The 14,655-nt window shown below is 36.4% G+C and overlaps 1 protein-coding gene across 14 annotated transcripts in view; it reads left to right on the top strand.

The window, feature by feature from the left end:
- The first annotated feature begins 5,201 nt into the window (after positions 1 to 5,201).
- arhgap44a (Rho GTPase activating protein 44a) overlaps positions 5,202 to 14,655 on the top strand; it is a 46,356-nt gene continuing 36,902 nt past the window's right edge. For 8 of the 14 annotated variants that reach the window (XR_001811070.3, XM_053674896.1, XM_047149757.2 and 5 more), the window contains exon 1: positions 5,203 to 5,520. Coding sequence is in view for 13 of the 14 variants with exons in the window: in XM_053674896.1 (XP_053530871.1) it covers positions 5,468 to 5,520 (53 nt within the window). In the remaining variant the exon portion in view is untranslated. Of the gene's footprint in view, positions 5,521 to 14,655 lie in introns of all 14 variants that reach the window. The other 6 variants (XM_047149764.2, XM_047149760.2, XM_047149762.2 and 3 more) reach the window with 3 other exon arrangements.

Here is a 14,655-nt window from a genome sequence, read left to right as displayed (position 1 = left end):
TTTGTTCTGATAAATGATAATGAATTCTCTTATTTATACTTAAGGTTTCTGTGTTTGTATGCAAGTGTCTGTGTGTTTGTTTGTATTTTTGGATGGGTGTAGTCATGCTCAGCAATCTGCTCTGCTTTGTGATTAACAAACAGCATTATTAGCTCCTGTAACTGATTTAGAATCACTTAAACTGTTCCTGTCATCAGCTTTCTAACCTGAAGTACGTCAGCGCTTTGCTTCAACACCTTCAGCTGATTGTCCACACTTAATTATATCAAGCCAGAAAATTGAATTGCATGGTGTGCAAGGCATGCATGATGTGCATTGAATGAACCTATCCAAATTCCAACATTTTTTGCCATTAATTTATAAATGTAAAATATATTTAACTAGCAATTATTCACTAGTACATTCATCAAACTAAACTTGCTAATTAAAAATTTCACCCTTTTTGGAGTTTTGCATTCTAAAATTGTTAAATATCACATTTTCTCATTTCTCATAATAAATTTCTTTGTAGCGTACATTTTATGTACTGTAATTAGCAAAGCCACTGTCAACTAATTTTTGTAACTGGTTTCTATTTCAACTATACTGTAGCTTCTCTAGTGATTTACCACTGACTTCAGAAAGAAAAAAAATAGCCTTGTTGTTGTTGTTTCATGTAAAAGATTCTAAATCTCTTTTTTCTCCCCTTTATTTTTCAAAATCCTTTGATCAGACATGACAATATTTAGTACAGGTGGCATCAATGCTACCAAAGTATCAAGTATATCAAAGTATTTCAAAGTATCAAGTATACCAAAGAATTATCCATCAGATTATTTCAGCTACCCTTTTACCACAAACACAGAAACTAAAGTGACTTCTTTCCTGTTCATTCAGCCTCTTTGTACATGAACACAAACAAAACTGTATCTAGTTAGAATTTTTACCATTTTATATACACTATTTTAGTGTAATAGGTTATGTGAGGTAATGATGAGCAGTTTTACCTCACTTTTTTAATAATGGGGAAAACACAATCGTTGCACTATGAGATAATCATGATCTACAGCTAATTTTAATCTATTTTATTAAACCAGATGTGATATGAGCACTGCTCCTTCGCATTGCAGTGCTACATTATTTTGATCAACATAGCTTTTTAAACTAGCTGAAGGGGAGAGGTAGTATTGGAGTGAACACAAGCCACAAACTTATTTTGCCACTTTCTGCAAGCATCATGCCACTACAAATACTGTACATCCCCCTCTGAAACTATTGGAAGGCAAGGCCAATAAATTTGTTTTTGCTGTAGACTGAAGACATTTGGGTTTGAGATAAAAATGAATATGAGAAGAGAGTTTAGAAATTCAGCTTTTATTTCCTAGTATTTATACATAGATGTGTTAAACAACATAGAACATAGCACATTTTGTATCAGATAACCCAGTTTGTTGGTGAATATTGGAACATGTGACTGATAGGTGTTTCTCGTTATCCAGGTGTGACTGTTTAAATAATAAATAGCTCTGAACATGTACTCTTGGATTTAGCCTTTAGTTTCACCTATGAAGACTGCATTTGTTGTTAAACATGAAAATCGGAGAGCTGTCTATGGGAGAAAAGCAAGCCTTTTTGAGGCTGAGAAAAGAGGGACAATCAATCATAAGAATTGTACAAACATTAGGCATAATCAATACAACAATTTTGAAAAAATATAATAACAATAAACCACTTGTGTACTGAGAAACAGACACTGAATGGGTCGGCCAAGGAAACAACAACACCTGATGACAGAAACATTGTGAGAGCTGTGAAGAAAAACTCAAAAATAACGGTCAGTGACATCACCAACAACCTCTTCGGGGCAGGGGTGAAGGTATCACAAAGGTTTTGGACTGGCCACGTCACCAGACCAAACCCAACTGAGCATGCATTTCACCTCCTGAAGAGGAGACTGAATGGGGAAAACCCCCCAAAACAAACAAACAACAACAACAACAATAACTGAAAGAAGCTGCAGTAAAAACCTGGAAAAGCATCACAAAAGAAGACACCAACAGTTTGGTGATGTCAGTGATGTAAGGTTGGTGCAGTTATTGCAAGCAAGGGATATGCATCCAAATATTAAGTGTTATTTACTTTAATTTTCTTCAAGACTTATCTGTTCTTATATTTTTGCTTCCCTATAAATTGGGTGGTCTGATACAAAAGGTTCAATATTGTTTTATGTTGTTTAACACATCTAGATGTAAATACCAGGCAATAAAAGCTGAAGCTAAACTCTTGTCTCATATCCATCTTTTGATCTCAAAACAAATGTATTTGGTGTATAGCACAAACAAATGAATTGGCCCCAATAATTTCAGAGGGGACTGTATGTACAAAATACAGCAACACACCATGCAACATTCCTGATCCTGTTCTGTCATTCCTACATGCTTTTGTAGCACTAGCAGTGCCAGGGAGACACTGCTGTCAATTAGTATGCAATGTCTGACATGCCCACACTGTCCCGATCAGGCTTTTAGTTACAGTTAAACTGTAGTTATATATCATTGGTAAATGATCTTTAGTATTACAAAGTGTTTCATCTTGAAATGTTTCATACAATCAGTGATCAAGGTTTTTATTTTGTTGTTGTTGTTGTTGTTGTTGTTGTTATTATTATTATTATTATTATTATTATTATTATTATTATTATTATTATTATTATGCTGCCAAGGGATATGCATGGTAAAATTTTTAGCCAAATAAACTATGAACGGGTAAGATTACAGTTAAAGATGAAGAGGAACATGAGTTGAATCTTCTCTCAGCAGCTTACCACATCTAATTATGTCATTTTCATAAACCACTTTGTTCCTTTAATTAAAAGTACAAAAGCCATATGCCTGAAAACACTATTTTAATGACAAGCGTTTATAAACTAAAACCCAGCTCAGAGCATTTTCCCTGTGTGAAAGCAAAAGCCTTACATAATTAAGGAAATATTGTCATCTGGTGGAAATCTGAGGTTAAAGCAACATGTCAACATTGAATGATGCATCTAGGCTACACAATTTAAAGAACAAAAATAGCTATAAATGTTTGCACTCAGCTGTAACTCATTATAGTGTGTGATGAGTACAAGTGTAAAAAAATTTTATCATATTTATTGAGTCTTTTTCTTTATTCATGAATATTAAAAAGTGAATTTGAACTTTTAAGTGCTGTTTTCATAGCTAGATACAGGCTTGGGGCGTGATGGAATACATGTAACGGCATTCTGTAACCAGGATACAAACAACTGTAATCCTTTACAGTTAGGCCTAAGTAAAAATAAACAAGCTTTTCAGATTACATGTACATTTTGTAAAAATGAAAGGAAAAAAAGGAGAATACATCAGGATTACAATTTTTTTTTTTATTATTTAAAACCAAAGAAATGAATCTTTTGACATAACACAAGACAGCTGCTTGATTATAATTCTGGTTCTCACTTGCCAGTCGTGGCTCACATGAGCAACCTCCTGGTGCATGCGCAAATACATTTTGAGCAAAGTTAATTTGGTAGAAATTAACAGATAATTGTTATCGAATTGTTTTTGTTAGTGTGACCATACGTCCTCTTTTTCCTGGACATGTCCTATTTTTCAAACATTAAAAAGGCATCCAGCCGGGATTTCTAAATTTGAGAAAATGTCCAGGATTCGGCTTTAATTTCATTATGATGTGCTTATGGTCTAATACTGCAACATGTGTACACATGTTCGCATTGCTTTAACCCCTCTCTGTAATTCCCACCTTCTCAATCACCGATTGGTCGATTCTAAAAGGCTTGCAGCAACTATTGGCCAAATTCCTGCCTCTCAACCATTAGCCTACTCTCAGCGAACACACAAAGGTAAAGTGTTGTTGTGTACTGCATGAAACAATTGCTTGAAAATAGCAGCAAATGACAGCTGTCCTGAGTCGAAAAAATGTCCATGGTCATATAAGGTCATTTTTAATTTCACGTTATCACCTTGCTTCATATTACATGGTCATTCAAATTTGTTAACGATGGCAGAAGGTACACTCAAGGAATCTGATATTTTATTTTATTCCATGGACATTCAAAAGAATGTAGGAAAAATATAAAACATGGAATATGGTCACCCTAACTTTTTTGATGTAATGTTACCTGCATCAGGGACAGTGAGCTTTCATTTATTTATTTAAAACGAATCCAAACATTGAACATGTTTTAAGCTCTAAAATAAGCTCTAAATAAAAGTATTTTAGATCATATTGCTTTTCTCATGACTTTATTTACATATGTGAGCTTGAATCAAAAAGTAATCAGATTACATTACTTTCTTATTGTGATACTTGGATTATGTTACTGATCATATATATATATATATATATATATATATATATATATATATATATATATATATATATATATATATATAAAGTAATTTCCACTACAAATACCATTACAAACCATCCGCTAACCATTAAAGCCATTACCAATGCCATTATTGGTCCTTAATGGTATCCACTAGATATAACGTCACCAGTGCGAGCCAATAAATTACCAGCAGAGACCCACAGGGAGCATTACAGTTTTCATTAAAACCAATAGTTTACAATTCACATTATAATCATTACAAATTCTATGAGGGTTTCTTTTGTTTTGTTTTTTGTTGTTGTTGTTGTTGTTGTTGTTGTTTAGCAGGGGATAGATAGATAGATAGATAGATAGATAGATAGATAGATAGATAGATAGATAGATAGATAGATAGATGAACTATATGAAAAATCATAGGTAGGCCTAATTACCGTACCACAGTCTCTCTTTTTTTCTAAATTCATGAACCCCAAATGGTTTGACCTTAAAAGTATACTGTATCTTTATATAAATAATTAATATAACCACAAGGTGGCAGTGTCGTCGTTGTAGACAAAGAAGCGGTTCTGTTGGTGGCTTCACATTGGGGAATTTTGTATCCTACATTAACAGTAGTGCTCATGTTACAGCTCGATAAGCTTACACTGATTCTTTACTCATGCTCTGATATAGCCTATTCCCCACACTCTCACCTGCATAAGGAAAAGATAAGATAATGGTTAAAAGATAAGATCAACTGACTCGTTGTAATTTTGCCCAGTTATGCAGATTACTTGTAGGACGTTATAGCCTATTACGAAAAACTACCTTTCCCATAGTGCACCGGGGCGCAGTGGCTGTTTGACGTTTTTACGCTGCCGCTTTGCCCATCGTGGAGAATTGCCCAGCATCTCCTGACGGGGTGCAGCCTAACGCAGAGCAAAATGCACTGAAATAGACCATTTGTATTTTCTCTCCGTTGGCAATGAAAGAGAAGGTCTGGGACAATGTAGCTGTCGCCGTGAGCCGTGCCGGAATACGGGCCATTATTCTGAGAGAAATGCGGAATCTTTTTAGCTGGAGCTGTTAGATAGCTAATAAATATATATATAGAGAGATATATATTTATAGAAAATGAAGAAACAATTCAACCGAATGCGACAGCTCGCCAACCAGACTGTTGGCAGGTAAGAATGATTTCCTTTCAGCTGAGCCTTAAAAAAATTATTATGGTGATTGGGTTCAACTTTGAACAGGAACCGGTGTTTTTTTCCTGCATGGATTTAATTCAAATTCAGCCCGGTATTAGTGATTACGCAATGCTGGAGCTGAAGCGTGCTTCACACAGCGTTTCTGTGAGGTGGGATATATATATATATATATATATATATATATATATATATATATATATATATATATATATATATATATACACACTACAAACTAAATAAAAAAGGACAGTGTATTTTTTCCATGTATATGTTTTCTTGGGTGTTTAGGATGCAGCAGATGCGCAGTGACCTCAGAGATCCTCCAAAATCCGATAAAGCCCTTAACACAATACACACCTCCAGTGTAACGCTTCTCTATGCTACAGTTATACTGAGGGAGCCACAGAGCTGTAATGCGCTCGGCGTCAGCTGTCCTCCATCTGATGCAGACGGACGCAGTGGCTGCGACGTGAGGCAGGGTTGCCAGATAGTTGTGCCTCTGTCTAGTTTAATCACTACTTACACGCTATGCAGATGACTACAAACTAAGACGTGTGACTACGTGGAATCCGCGTGAAATTGTATTTTTTTAACGTGAATATTAATCCATCGTATGCGAAGGGGTTTGTGGTCAATCTGGCAACTTGGTTTTGAGGCGAGAAAATGGAAGAAACGCAACGTTTCCATCACATCACACAGTCAGTGTTGGGGGGGAAAGGAGGGGTCGGTACATAACGTCCATCAGCATTGGCTCTCAGGCATTTTTAGGTCATGTTTTAAAACTGAACGTTCACCTGTTTAAAGATGGCAATAGCCTTGATGAAGATGCTCAAAACTGCAGCATCCTTTTGAAGTCCCTATCAGTTGTGTATTTTGTTCTTACGGTGGGAGAACCATTATAGATTGTTCTGATAGATGCTAACCCATGCATTAGTGCTGTGGCGCTTGATCCTTCCATGTTTAGTTTGTGTTTCACACCTCCCCCGCCTGAGCTGTCGTGCCAAAGGAAAAAAGGACGAGGTGCGTGGGACCAGGTGTGCTGTGTTCTGCTCCAGGTTCTGGCATGCTGGGGGATTATGCCACACAGCATTGTGGGTCATGATCTAAACATCCTGCTGTGCATGAGCTGGGTGGTCGGATAACAGAACTTTTTTCCTGTTACTGCATGTGTATCTCGATCCCAAATTAGTATTCTCCACATCTCTGTCGGCTGTGTCCAGGGGGCGATGGCATTGGCCCGCTGGGGTACTCTGTTCACAGCAGCACAGTAATGAGCAACAACATGTTCTTTAAACAGCAAACTGACCGGTCTCATTAATAAAAAAGGTCAAGACTGGGAGAGCTGAGATTATTGTGGGAATTAGAGCTGACACAGTCCTTTTACTGCATGTCACTGACACAGAGACATCTCTTCATAAGAACTATTTATATGACTGACTCACAGTCTCTGCCCTTGCCCTTTGCACATGTGACCTTGAGAGACCTTGAGAGTCTTTGCATACTGAGCTTGTAGCAAATGTTATGGATTATATATAGTCAGCTCCAGATTATCAGTACCCTTGGTTTAAAAACAAAAAAGTGGGGGTGGGGTGCCATTGCTGTGGTTAATGAGCAAATAAATTTACTTCAGTTAAAGCTAAATTATGTCATCCATTTTAGGAGACTTTTAAAAAAAAAAATTTAATACGATTTTTACAATACATGATTTTTATTTTTGTACACATTATAAAAATCATCTAATCTTGCTAAATTACTGTATTGCTGGCAGTTTGTGAGCAAACCTATATGTCATGATTCATATTGTGTATTGCAGAAATGCCTATGAGAATCGTGATGCATTTTTGTCTTATCCCGTAATTCTCTCTGATTTTCATTGCGACTTCAAGCTAATGAACCTCAAATACATATTTTCCCCTAATCTATTTTTTATAACTATCTTTAAGAAGGGTGACAATAATTCTGCAGCTGACGTTATGACACTCAGACCCTCATTGGCATTTTATCCATTAGCACCTTAGCCTTGTCTTATGTTGTTGCTCATTAGGTTGCATAAAGAAGAGGAAGAACCCTAGCTGATGAAATGGCTGGTGACACATTAGTGTGGATGTAATGAATGATGCTATATTCTGGTTATTTTCTTCTGGTCATTAGCCCTGTTCAGATTTCAGATTGGATGAAACACACCCAGACCCACAACAGCAGCTTCAGCAGCTGCATAATATCACATGCACACTGAGTGTAATTATACAAGAGGTGCAAACTGTTAGGGTGATGGAAATTATTTATAGGATTTCTCAGATCACCCAAATAGGATTTAGGTGTGCTGCTTGTAAATATTTAAGCATTATTGCATGAGCAAGAGTACGGTTATTTTGAATATCAGCAAAGCTGTGATTCAGCCTAAGGCACAAGGCCGTAGGCCAAGAACCACAGGTAATCACAGCCATGCCGATATTCAGTATAAGAGCACAATCGCGAGTGCAGTGTTGCTTTCATACAACAGTTCTATAACTAAGGACTTAATATAGAGTAGCTGACATTTCAGACATAGTATAGCCAAATAATTAGTTTATTTTCGTTCCACAAATAGATATAGATCCCGAAGAAGCCACACTCACAGATAGCCAGTCAGCTAGCTGGCTAGCTAGCACGCAATGATTTGTACAGTCCCGTTAAAGATGCAGGCGGTGTTATAAGTTATATCAATGAAAAATGAATTGTTTATCATGGCCTCTGATGATGTCGCTATCTCTACTACTAAACGTTTCATTGGGACTGTTGCATAGTAGGGCTGGGCGATATGAAAAAAATATCATATCACTATACTTGAGGACATTTCTACGATACGCGATGCAGATCCAAAATACTTAAAATCAACCATTTAATTTAATTTAATTTAACCATTTAATTTGTCATTTGTAATTATTAAAAGCGTTTTTAAAAAATACATCACCATACCAATGAGATTTACGTTTATTTATAACAATATCGATATTATATTGATATATTGTCCAGCCCTAGTTGCTAGAATTGGATTTCTTATGTGGCGAATACAGACAAGTGGAATGATACAAACAGTTAAATGTCCCAGTGTGGTTACACTAAATATAAGCACCCTTGGTACGACGCTCCAGAGGCGTGTTTAAAGGGGTGGTAAGGGGCAGCCTTTCTAAAGTCCTAAGAGCTTATATACATAGTTAGCTAGCTTAGCTATCATAACTTCGGCAGACTACTGAATAGCTATGACTTCCCCGTGTTATTCAGCAGCGGTGCACCACCACATAAATAGAAAATAGACAAAAACTGCTATTTTAAAGATTAAAGCTACAATCACTTTTCCCAAATAGGCTACAGTAAAGTGGTAAACACTGAAATGTGAGGTTTGAGAATGTTAACTTAGCGATCTGATCCAATGACATTGGGAATTTTAGGCTGAGGCAAAGCATAGCCTTCATGTGTGATGGTGCAGTTAACCCACAAGAACAGATACAGATTTCAAGTTCAGAACATGGAGTGTAGAGAACTCACACACACACACACACACACACACACACACACACACACACACACACACACACAGTGCAATATTTGTGTTGAGAATAAATTAAGTTAAATGAATAATTAATGCCTATATGATGTTTTTTTATTTAGTAGAACAGAATTGTGTCAGAATCTCATGCAAATAATTTATTCAATACAAAATGATTTTCAGGCTCTTGTGCAGTGACACTTTTCATGTAATACCAACTGTATTAGGGCACAGGGCACTGCACAAGAGCCTGGAAATCATGCCCAGTGTTATCTAAGCCAGTATTTATTGATAGAAATAAATCCTGGAATCACCGCTGTGCCACTCATCCAAGCAAATTAGTGAACCGGAACTAACTGTTGTATAATTGTATTTACACATTTAGTGTTTCCCATTACACAGTGTGTCCCTCATCATCTGTAATGCACTGAGGTTCACTCCCACTTGGAAGAAAATGGCAATTTCCTGCAGATGATATGTGTGAGTGAGTGTGAGTATGTCAGAGGGAAAGTTTGTGACTTTGCTTTGGCCCACAGTGACCTCTCTGGTTGTGTATTTGGAGGCCTTGCTCTCATTCACGTGCTGTTACTGGTGTTTGTGTGATTGGTGGGGAGGAGCTGCGGTGTACTCATTCCCTCAGGAAGGGTGGCAGCCAGCGTCTTGTTTGGCTAGAGCAAAAAAGTGTGTGTGCGTGTGTGTGTGTGTGCGTGTGTGTGTGTGTGGGTGAACTTGTTCACCCTACAGGGCCTTCTCACACACTACACTAAGGGAATTATTTTTTATTCATCCCACGAAACACCTTAGTTGCTAGATGGTACAAACCAGGAGACAGTTACAGCTGAGTAAGCGAAATCTGCGCTAGACAAAATGCAATTTTTAGTGATTACTCCCTCTTACATTTCTTATTCTGATTATATAGATTGGTATAAGTGTACTATAGGAATAATCATGGTTAACTGGTTTTATGATAAGAATTCACTACATCTGCTTTGTAGAAATCAAAGTAATACAGTGTCCATGTATCGAATATACAAAAATACATAAACAAATGTAAACTAAAGTCTGATGGATTTGTACCCCATCCAGGGTGCCCCCCGCATTGTGCCCCAAGTTCCCTGGGATAGGGTCCAGGCTTCCTCATGACCCTGTGTAGGATAAGTGGTACAGAAAACTCCCATGATCTCCCATGATCCTTAGCTCACAACCTCAGCACATGAACTTCAATAAATCAAAATTGGTTACAATCAACCTACTCCCTTTAAATAACCCAAAGTTTATTACTTTTTGCAAAGTCTCAATTCAGCATTGTGTCTATGAAGATTCTTCTTCATTAGAGTTTTTCACCATAGCTTGTTTACTCTCTAGTTGATGTGTGTTTTGCCTTTCTCACATTTCTGAGTATTACCAAGCCCTTTTGTTTGTCTTCTTTGTTTTTAATAAAACTGGAAAACCTGAGCTTGGATCCATCTACCTGCTTCATGACAGCAGTGAACTGTTCAGCAGTAAACTGAGTTTTCTGTGCTTTTTTTTTTTTTTACAGAAAACTACTTGAATTGGTGAAATTGCAATTGCAACCCTTTCAACCCTGACTTAACTAGCTAGCTTATCTAGTGTCGTTTCGCTTTATTTATTTATTTTTTTAAAAAGAAGAAAAAAAAAAAGAAAGAAATATTAGCATATTTAAAATAATTTTATCTTACTTTGTGTGAAGAACAATGGATGAGTGTTTTGGAGACACACACATATAAGTGGTATATATATTGCCTTTCCCCCAACTAATTTTGCTCATTGGCTGACACTGACTATGTTTACATGCACATCAAATTCTGTTTAAGGTCTATATTCGGGTTGCAGCCATATTCCAAATACGATGTTTAGATACGTACAGGCATCTGAATATTGTTGTATACTGTACATGGTTATTGTAAGTATGCTGATCTACACATGTGCTTTTCCTTTCCCCGGTGTTATTTCCCGGGAGATTCAAGATGCTGCCGTTGCTACCCACTATTCCTTGCAGACTGAGCGTGAGCATATACCTCCTTTCAGTGGATTTTCTGAATCAGGTGTTTACATGCAACAAATTTCAGAATTTGTGGAACAAGAATATTGTCTTAATCTGAATCGGGCAATCGGATTGCCAAATTCCAATTAATATCAGAATATTGATATCCTTATAAATGTAGTCATTGATACGTTTTTAGTTATACACAATGCTTAATCTGAATCTAACAACTGTACTACTTAAGGAATAAAACACGATGGAGTGTAGAGTTATAGGAAAATAATCATCAAAGGAATTGTGTCATGCAACTCTGTTGTAGTTTTCCACCACAGACCATTTTTATTCATCTATTTAAAGTTATATTCATGTTAGTTAGTTTCTTTTCTTACATAATGTTTACAACAGCTGTAAACAATTGTTTTCTCAGCAGCTTCTCTCTTTTTTCTTTTCTGGAGTTAATAAGAGAAAAATATGTCACATCTTGTCATGAGCAGGAAACCCACAAAGACTTTCCAAAAATGCTAAATGGGAGAATGCATGAGGTATTGGTGTTAGTGTGTTAGGTGCTGAGGTTTAGTCTGGATGGGTTGGTGGGTGTCAGGCAAGGTGTCACTGTCCCAGGAGTAAGTTGTAATGAAGCATGTATTTTATGTGTGCCTTGTAATGTATGCACATATATGTATACAAATTGCTTACAGTAGTAATAATAAGCTTTAATTTAAAAACAAGTATTTGCTCCTTGCTCTGTGGCTAGTCCAGGTTAAGTATGCATGTTTATCACCAGCCCACATTAGTACTGCTCTTTGTCCAATTTGCTTGTGACCTAAAGCATAAATGGTGAAATACAGGCAGAACAATAAGCCATAGCTGTCAGAATAGATGTGAATTTCAATCATGTCCTGTTCTAAAAAAAATTCAAATGTACTGTCTTTGCCAGAGATGATGTTTTAAGTATTTTCATTTGGTTTTGCCAAGGTTTGGTTTAGTTATATATCTGGGTTTTTTTTTTTTTTAGACATTATAAAAGTTCCAGATATGTACCATGTGTATCAGCTTAGCTTTAAATTCAGTAAATGTGATTTGTATCAGTTAAATTAGCTGATAAATGTCATTGAATTGGCTTGGGATCGGTTTAGAGTTGAGTTTTTCCAGTAATACATTTTCAGGAATAAATGCGATAAAACTATATCGAAGGATCAGTAATGCCCTTTTATTCTGTCCCAACCTTTGGAGTAAGCGACAGCAGAAAAGCAGGCAACGTCATCTTTCAGCTATATCTGATATGTCACAGGGACAGTATCTTTTTTCAGCCATTACATCCACCTCTCTCTCTCTCTGCAGTGTCCTAGTTTTGTATCTATCAGTAGCTCCTCCTCTCTCTTCTCTTTGCTTCCTCCTCTTCTTCCCTCTATTCTTGTCTCTTCTCTTCTCCTCTCCTCCCACACTGGAGGCTTGCAGGTATGCAATGTCAGCAGCTACATACAGTCCCTCATACACACCTGTGGGCTCCTCTGCATGACATTACTGATGTGATGCAGGCTGTTTTTGCAGTGGATATTCCCACAGAGGCGCACAGCTCAAAGGGAAGCCAATGATTTGAAACACTACTAAGTTATAACTTGCCTGCACAGTGTGTCAGTTAGGGTAGTATAGGCTTTTCAGCCTATTAGTAAGGAATGAAACAGTGGGACACCAGCTCAAAGGTAATTATTTTCCCAAAATAATAATAAGAGCACACCAGGGAGTGTTTTATTCCTTTTATACCGTAGCAATTTGCCAAGACAAAAAAAAAAAAGAATTAAAGTATGAAACGTCACACTTTTATCTGTTTACAGTTACATTTAATGTTGTGGAACATTCCTGTTTTCACTTACGTTATAGCAACTACAAACAGTTATTCTATTAGCAGTCTCTGTTTTTCTTGTTGTTGTTTTTTTCCCCAAAAATGCACCTTGTCATGTTACTAAGAAACTGCAAAATCTTGTACTGATGAATTTCACAAGTATTAAAACTTACAGCTTTGCCTCTGGAGACTCCTTCCAAAGTGTTAAAAAAAAAATAATAATAATATCTTCTCAAAGAAAACCTCAGCATATCAACAATCTATCATATAAAGTTGCTATGTAATTTGATGATAATATATTTTGTTGATAATGTAAGTAAATGATAATGCATTAGAAAAAGCGCATTAATATCCTAAACACATGCCTAGCAGCTACTACTCTCATATCCATTGTTATTAACTACTACTCTCATCTCTCAAATTAATGACCATTTTCTGACCAATCAGGTTTGAGAATTAAATTAAATTAATTAATGCATTTAATTCGTTTTTTAAACAGCTCTAGGTGGGGAGCATGGATGTTTCTCAGTTTTTTCTGATGTCTTATAAAACCAACTGGTATCCAAGTCCAAAACATTATTGCTGAAAGGTTCTATAGTCCATTAGAAGAAACACTTTAATTTAAAAATTAATTGCTCTCATGCACCATAAGGAATTTGGCCTGTTGACCTTACATGAATACAAATCAATGCATTACTCCTGTAAAACATGATTCAAAGGTTTATGGCATAATTAATGCTGAATTTGCACAGCATATTACATGAGCTGTGCAGCTATGCTATTTTGAGGATGTCTACCGTTACAGCTCAGCCTTTTAAAATATGAATCCACAGATTTATTTTTTATTATTATTGTTTTAATTGATTGAGAAGCAAATAAAGTCTTTTGGGGTGGGGTAGATTTTAAGATGTGGCAAAAAATATTATATCATGATACTTAATGATGTACATCACAATACTTAGGCTTGATAAGGTTTTGCTACGTATGAGAAAAAATATGAGAAATAAATAAGATTAGTACAAAAATATTTAATGCCAAATAAATCAGCCAGGTAGTAGATGATTCCAAGCCAAGTTTGTTTTAGTTTAGTCAAATAAGTGTACTGTGGGCAAAAAGTGCCCCAAATGTAAGCAGCCACAATTAGTGGCTTTCAACACTATCAACACAACACTTTCAACACTTTTCAAACATTTTGCATTTGGAACCTGCCGTACTCATAAAAGTCTACCATGATCTAAATTTTCGACATAATCAGAGCAGTATATTACAGCCATACAAATTTGGTGAACACAAATTTAGTGAATTAGAATCAGCAATTTGGGTAAAAGTATATAAAGTTCTGCAAGGTCTATTTGATTCACTGTCAGTGTACCATTTATTTTCTTCCAAAATAAAACGAGCCATCTTTCACCTGCACATTGTGCAGTGAAGCCAGAAATCCAGTCCCAAATATGGAGACTACAAGAGAAAAATCATGAGACTGAAATGCTAGCATAGGCATGGTTTTATTATGTGATGTTACCAAATTAGCATGCGATAGTTGATGCTGCTAGCAATAATCAGATTAGCTAAAGGAACTGTACATGGCATACTATGTGTATTGTCTGGAAAACAGTATCTGATACTCTATGAATGTTATGGGCCTGAAAGTCATCACAGTCAGTGATGCATGGTGCAGACACTGTCACACCCCCAGACACATCAAGTCCTTGAATGAGAGGCACTGTAAATTAA

The sequence above is a fragment of the Ictalurus punctatus genome, chromosome 2 (assembly GCF_001660625.3).
Source record: "Ictalurus punctatus breed USDA103 chromosome 2, Coco_2.0, whole genome shotgun sequence".
Lineage (NCBI taxonomy): Eukaryota > Metazoa > Chordata > Actinopteri > Siluriformes > Ictaluridae > Ictalurus > Ictalurus punctatus.
Note: the sequence above shows the minus strand (reverse complement) of the source record. Positions and strands in the feature narration are given on the sequence as shown.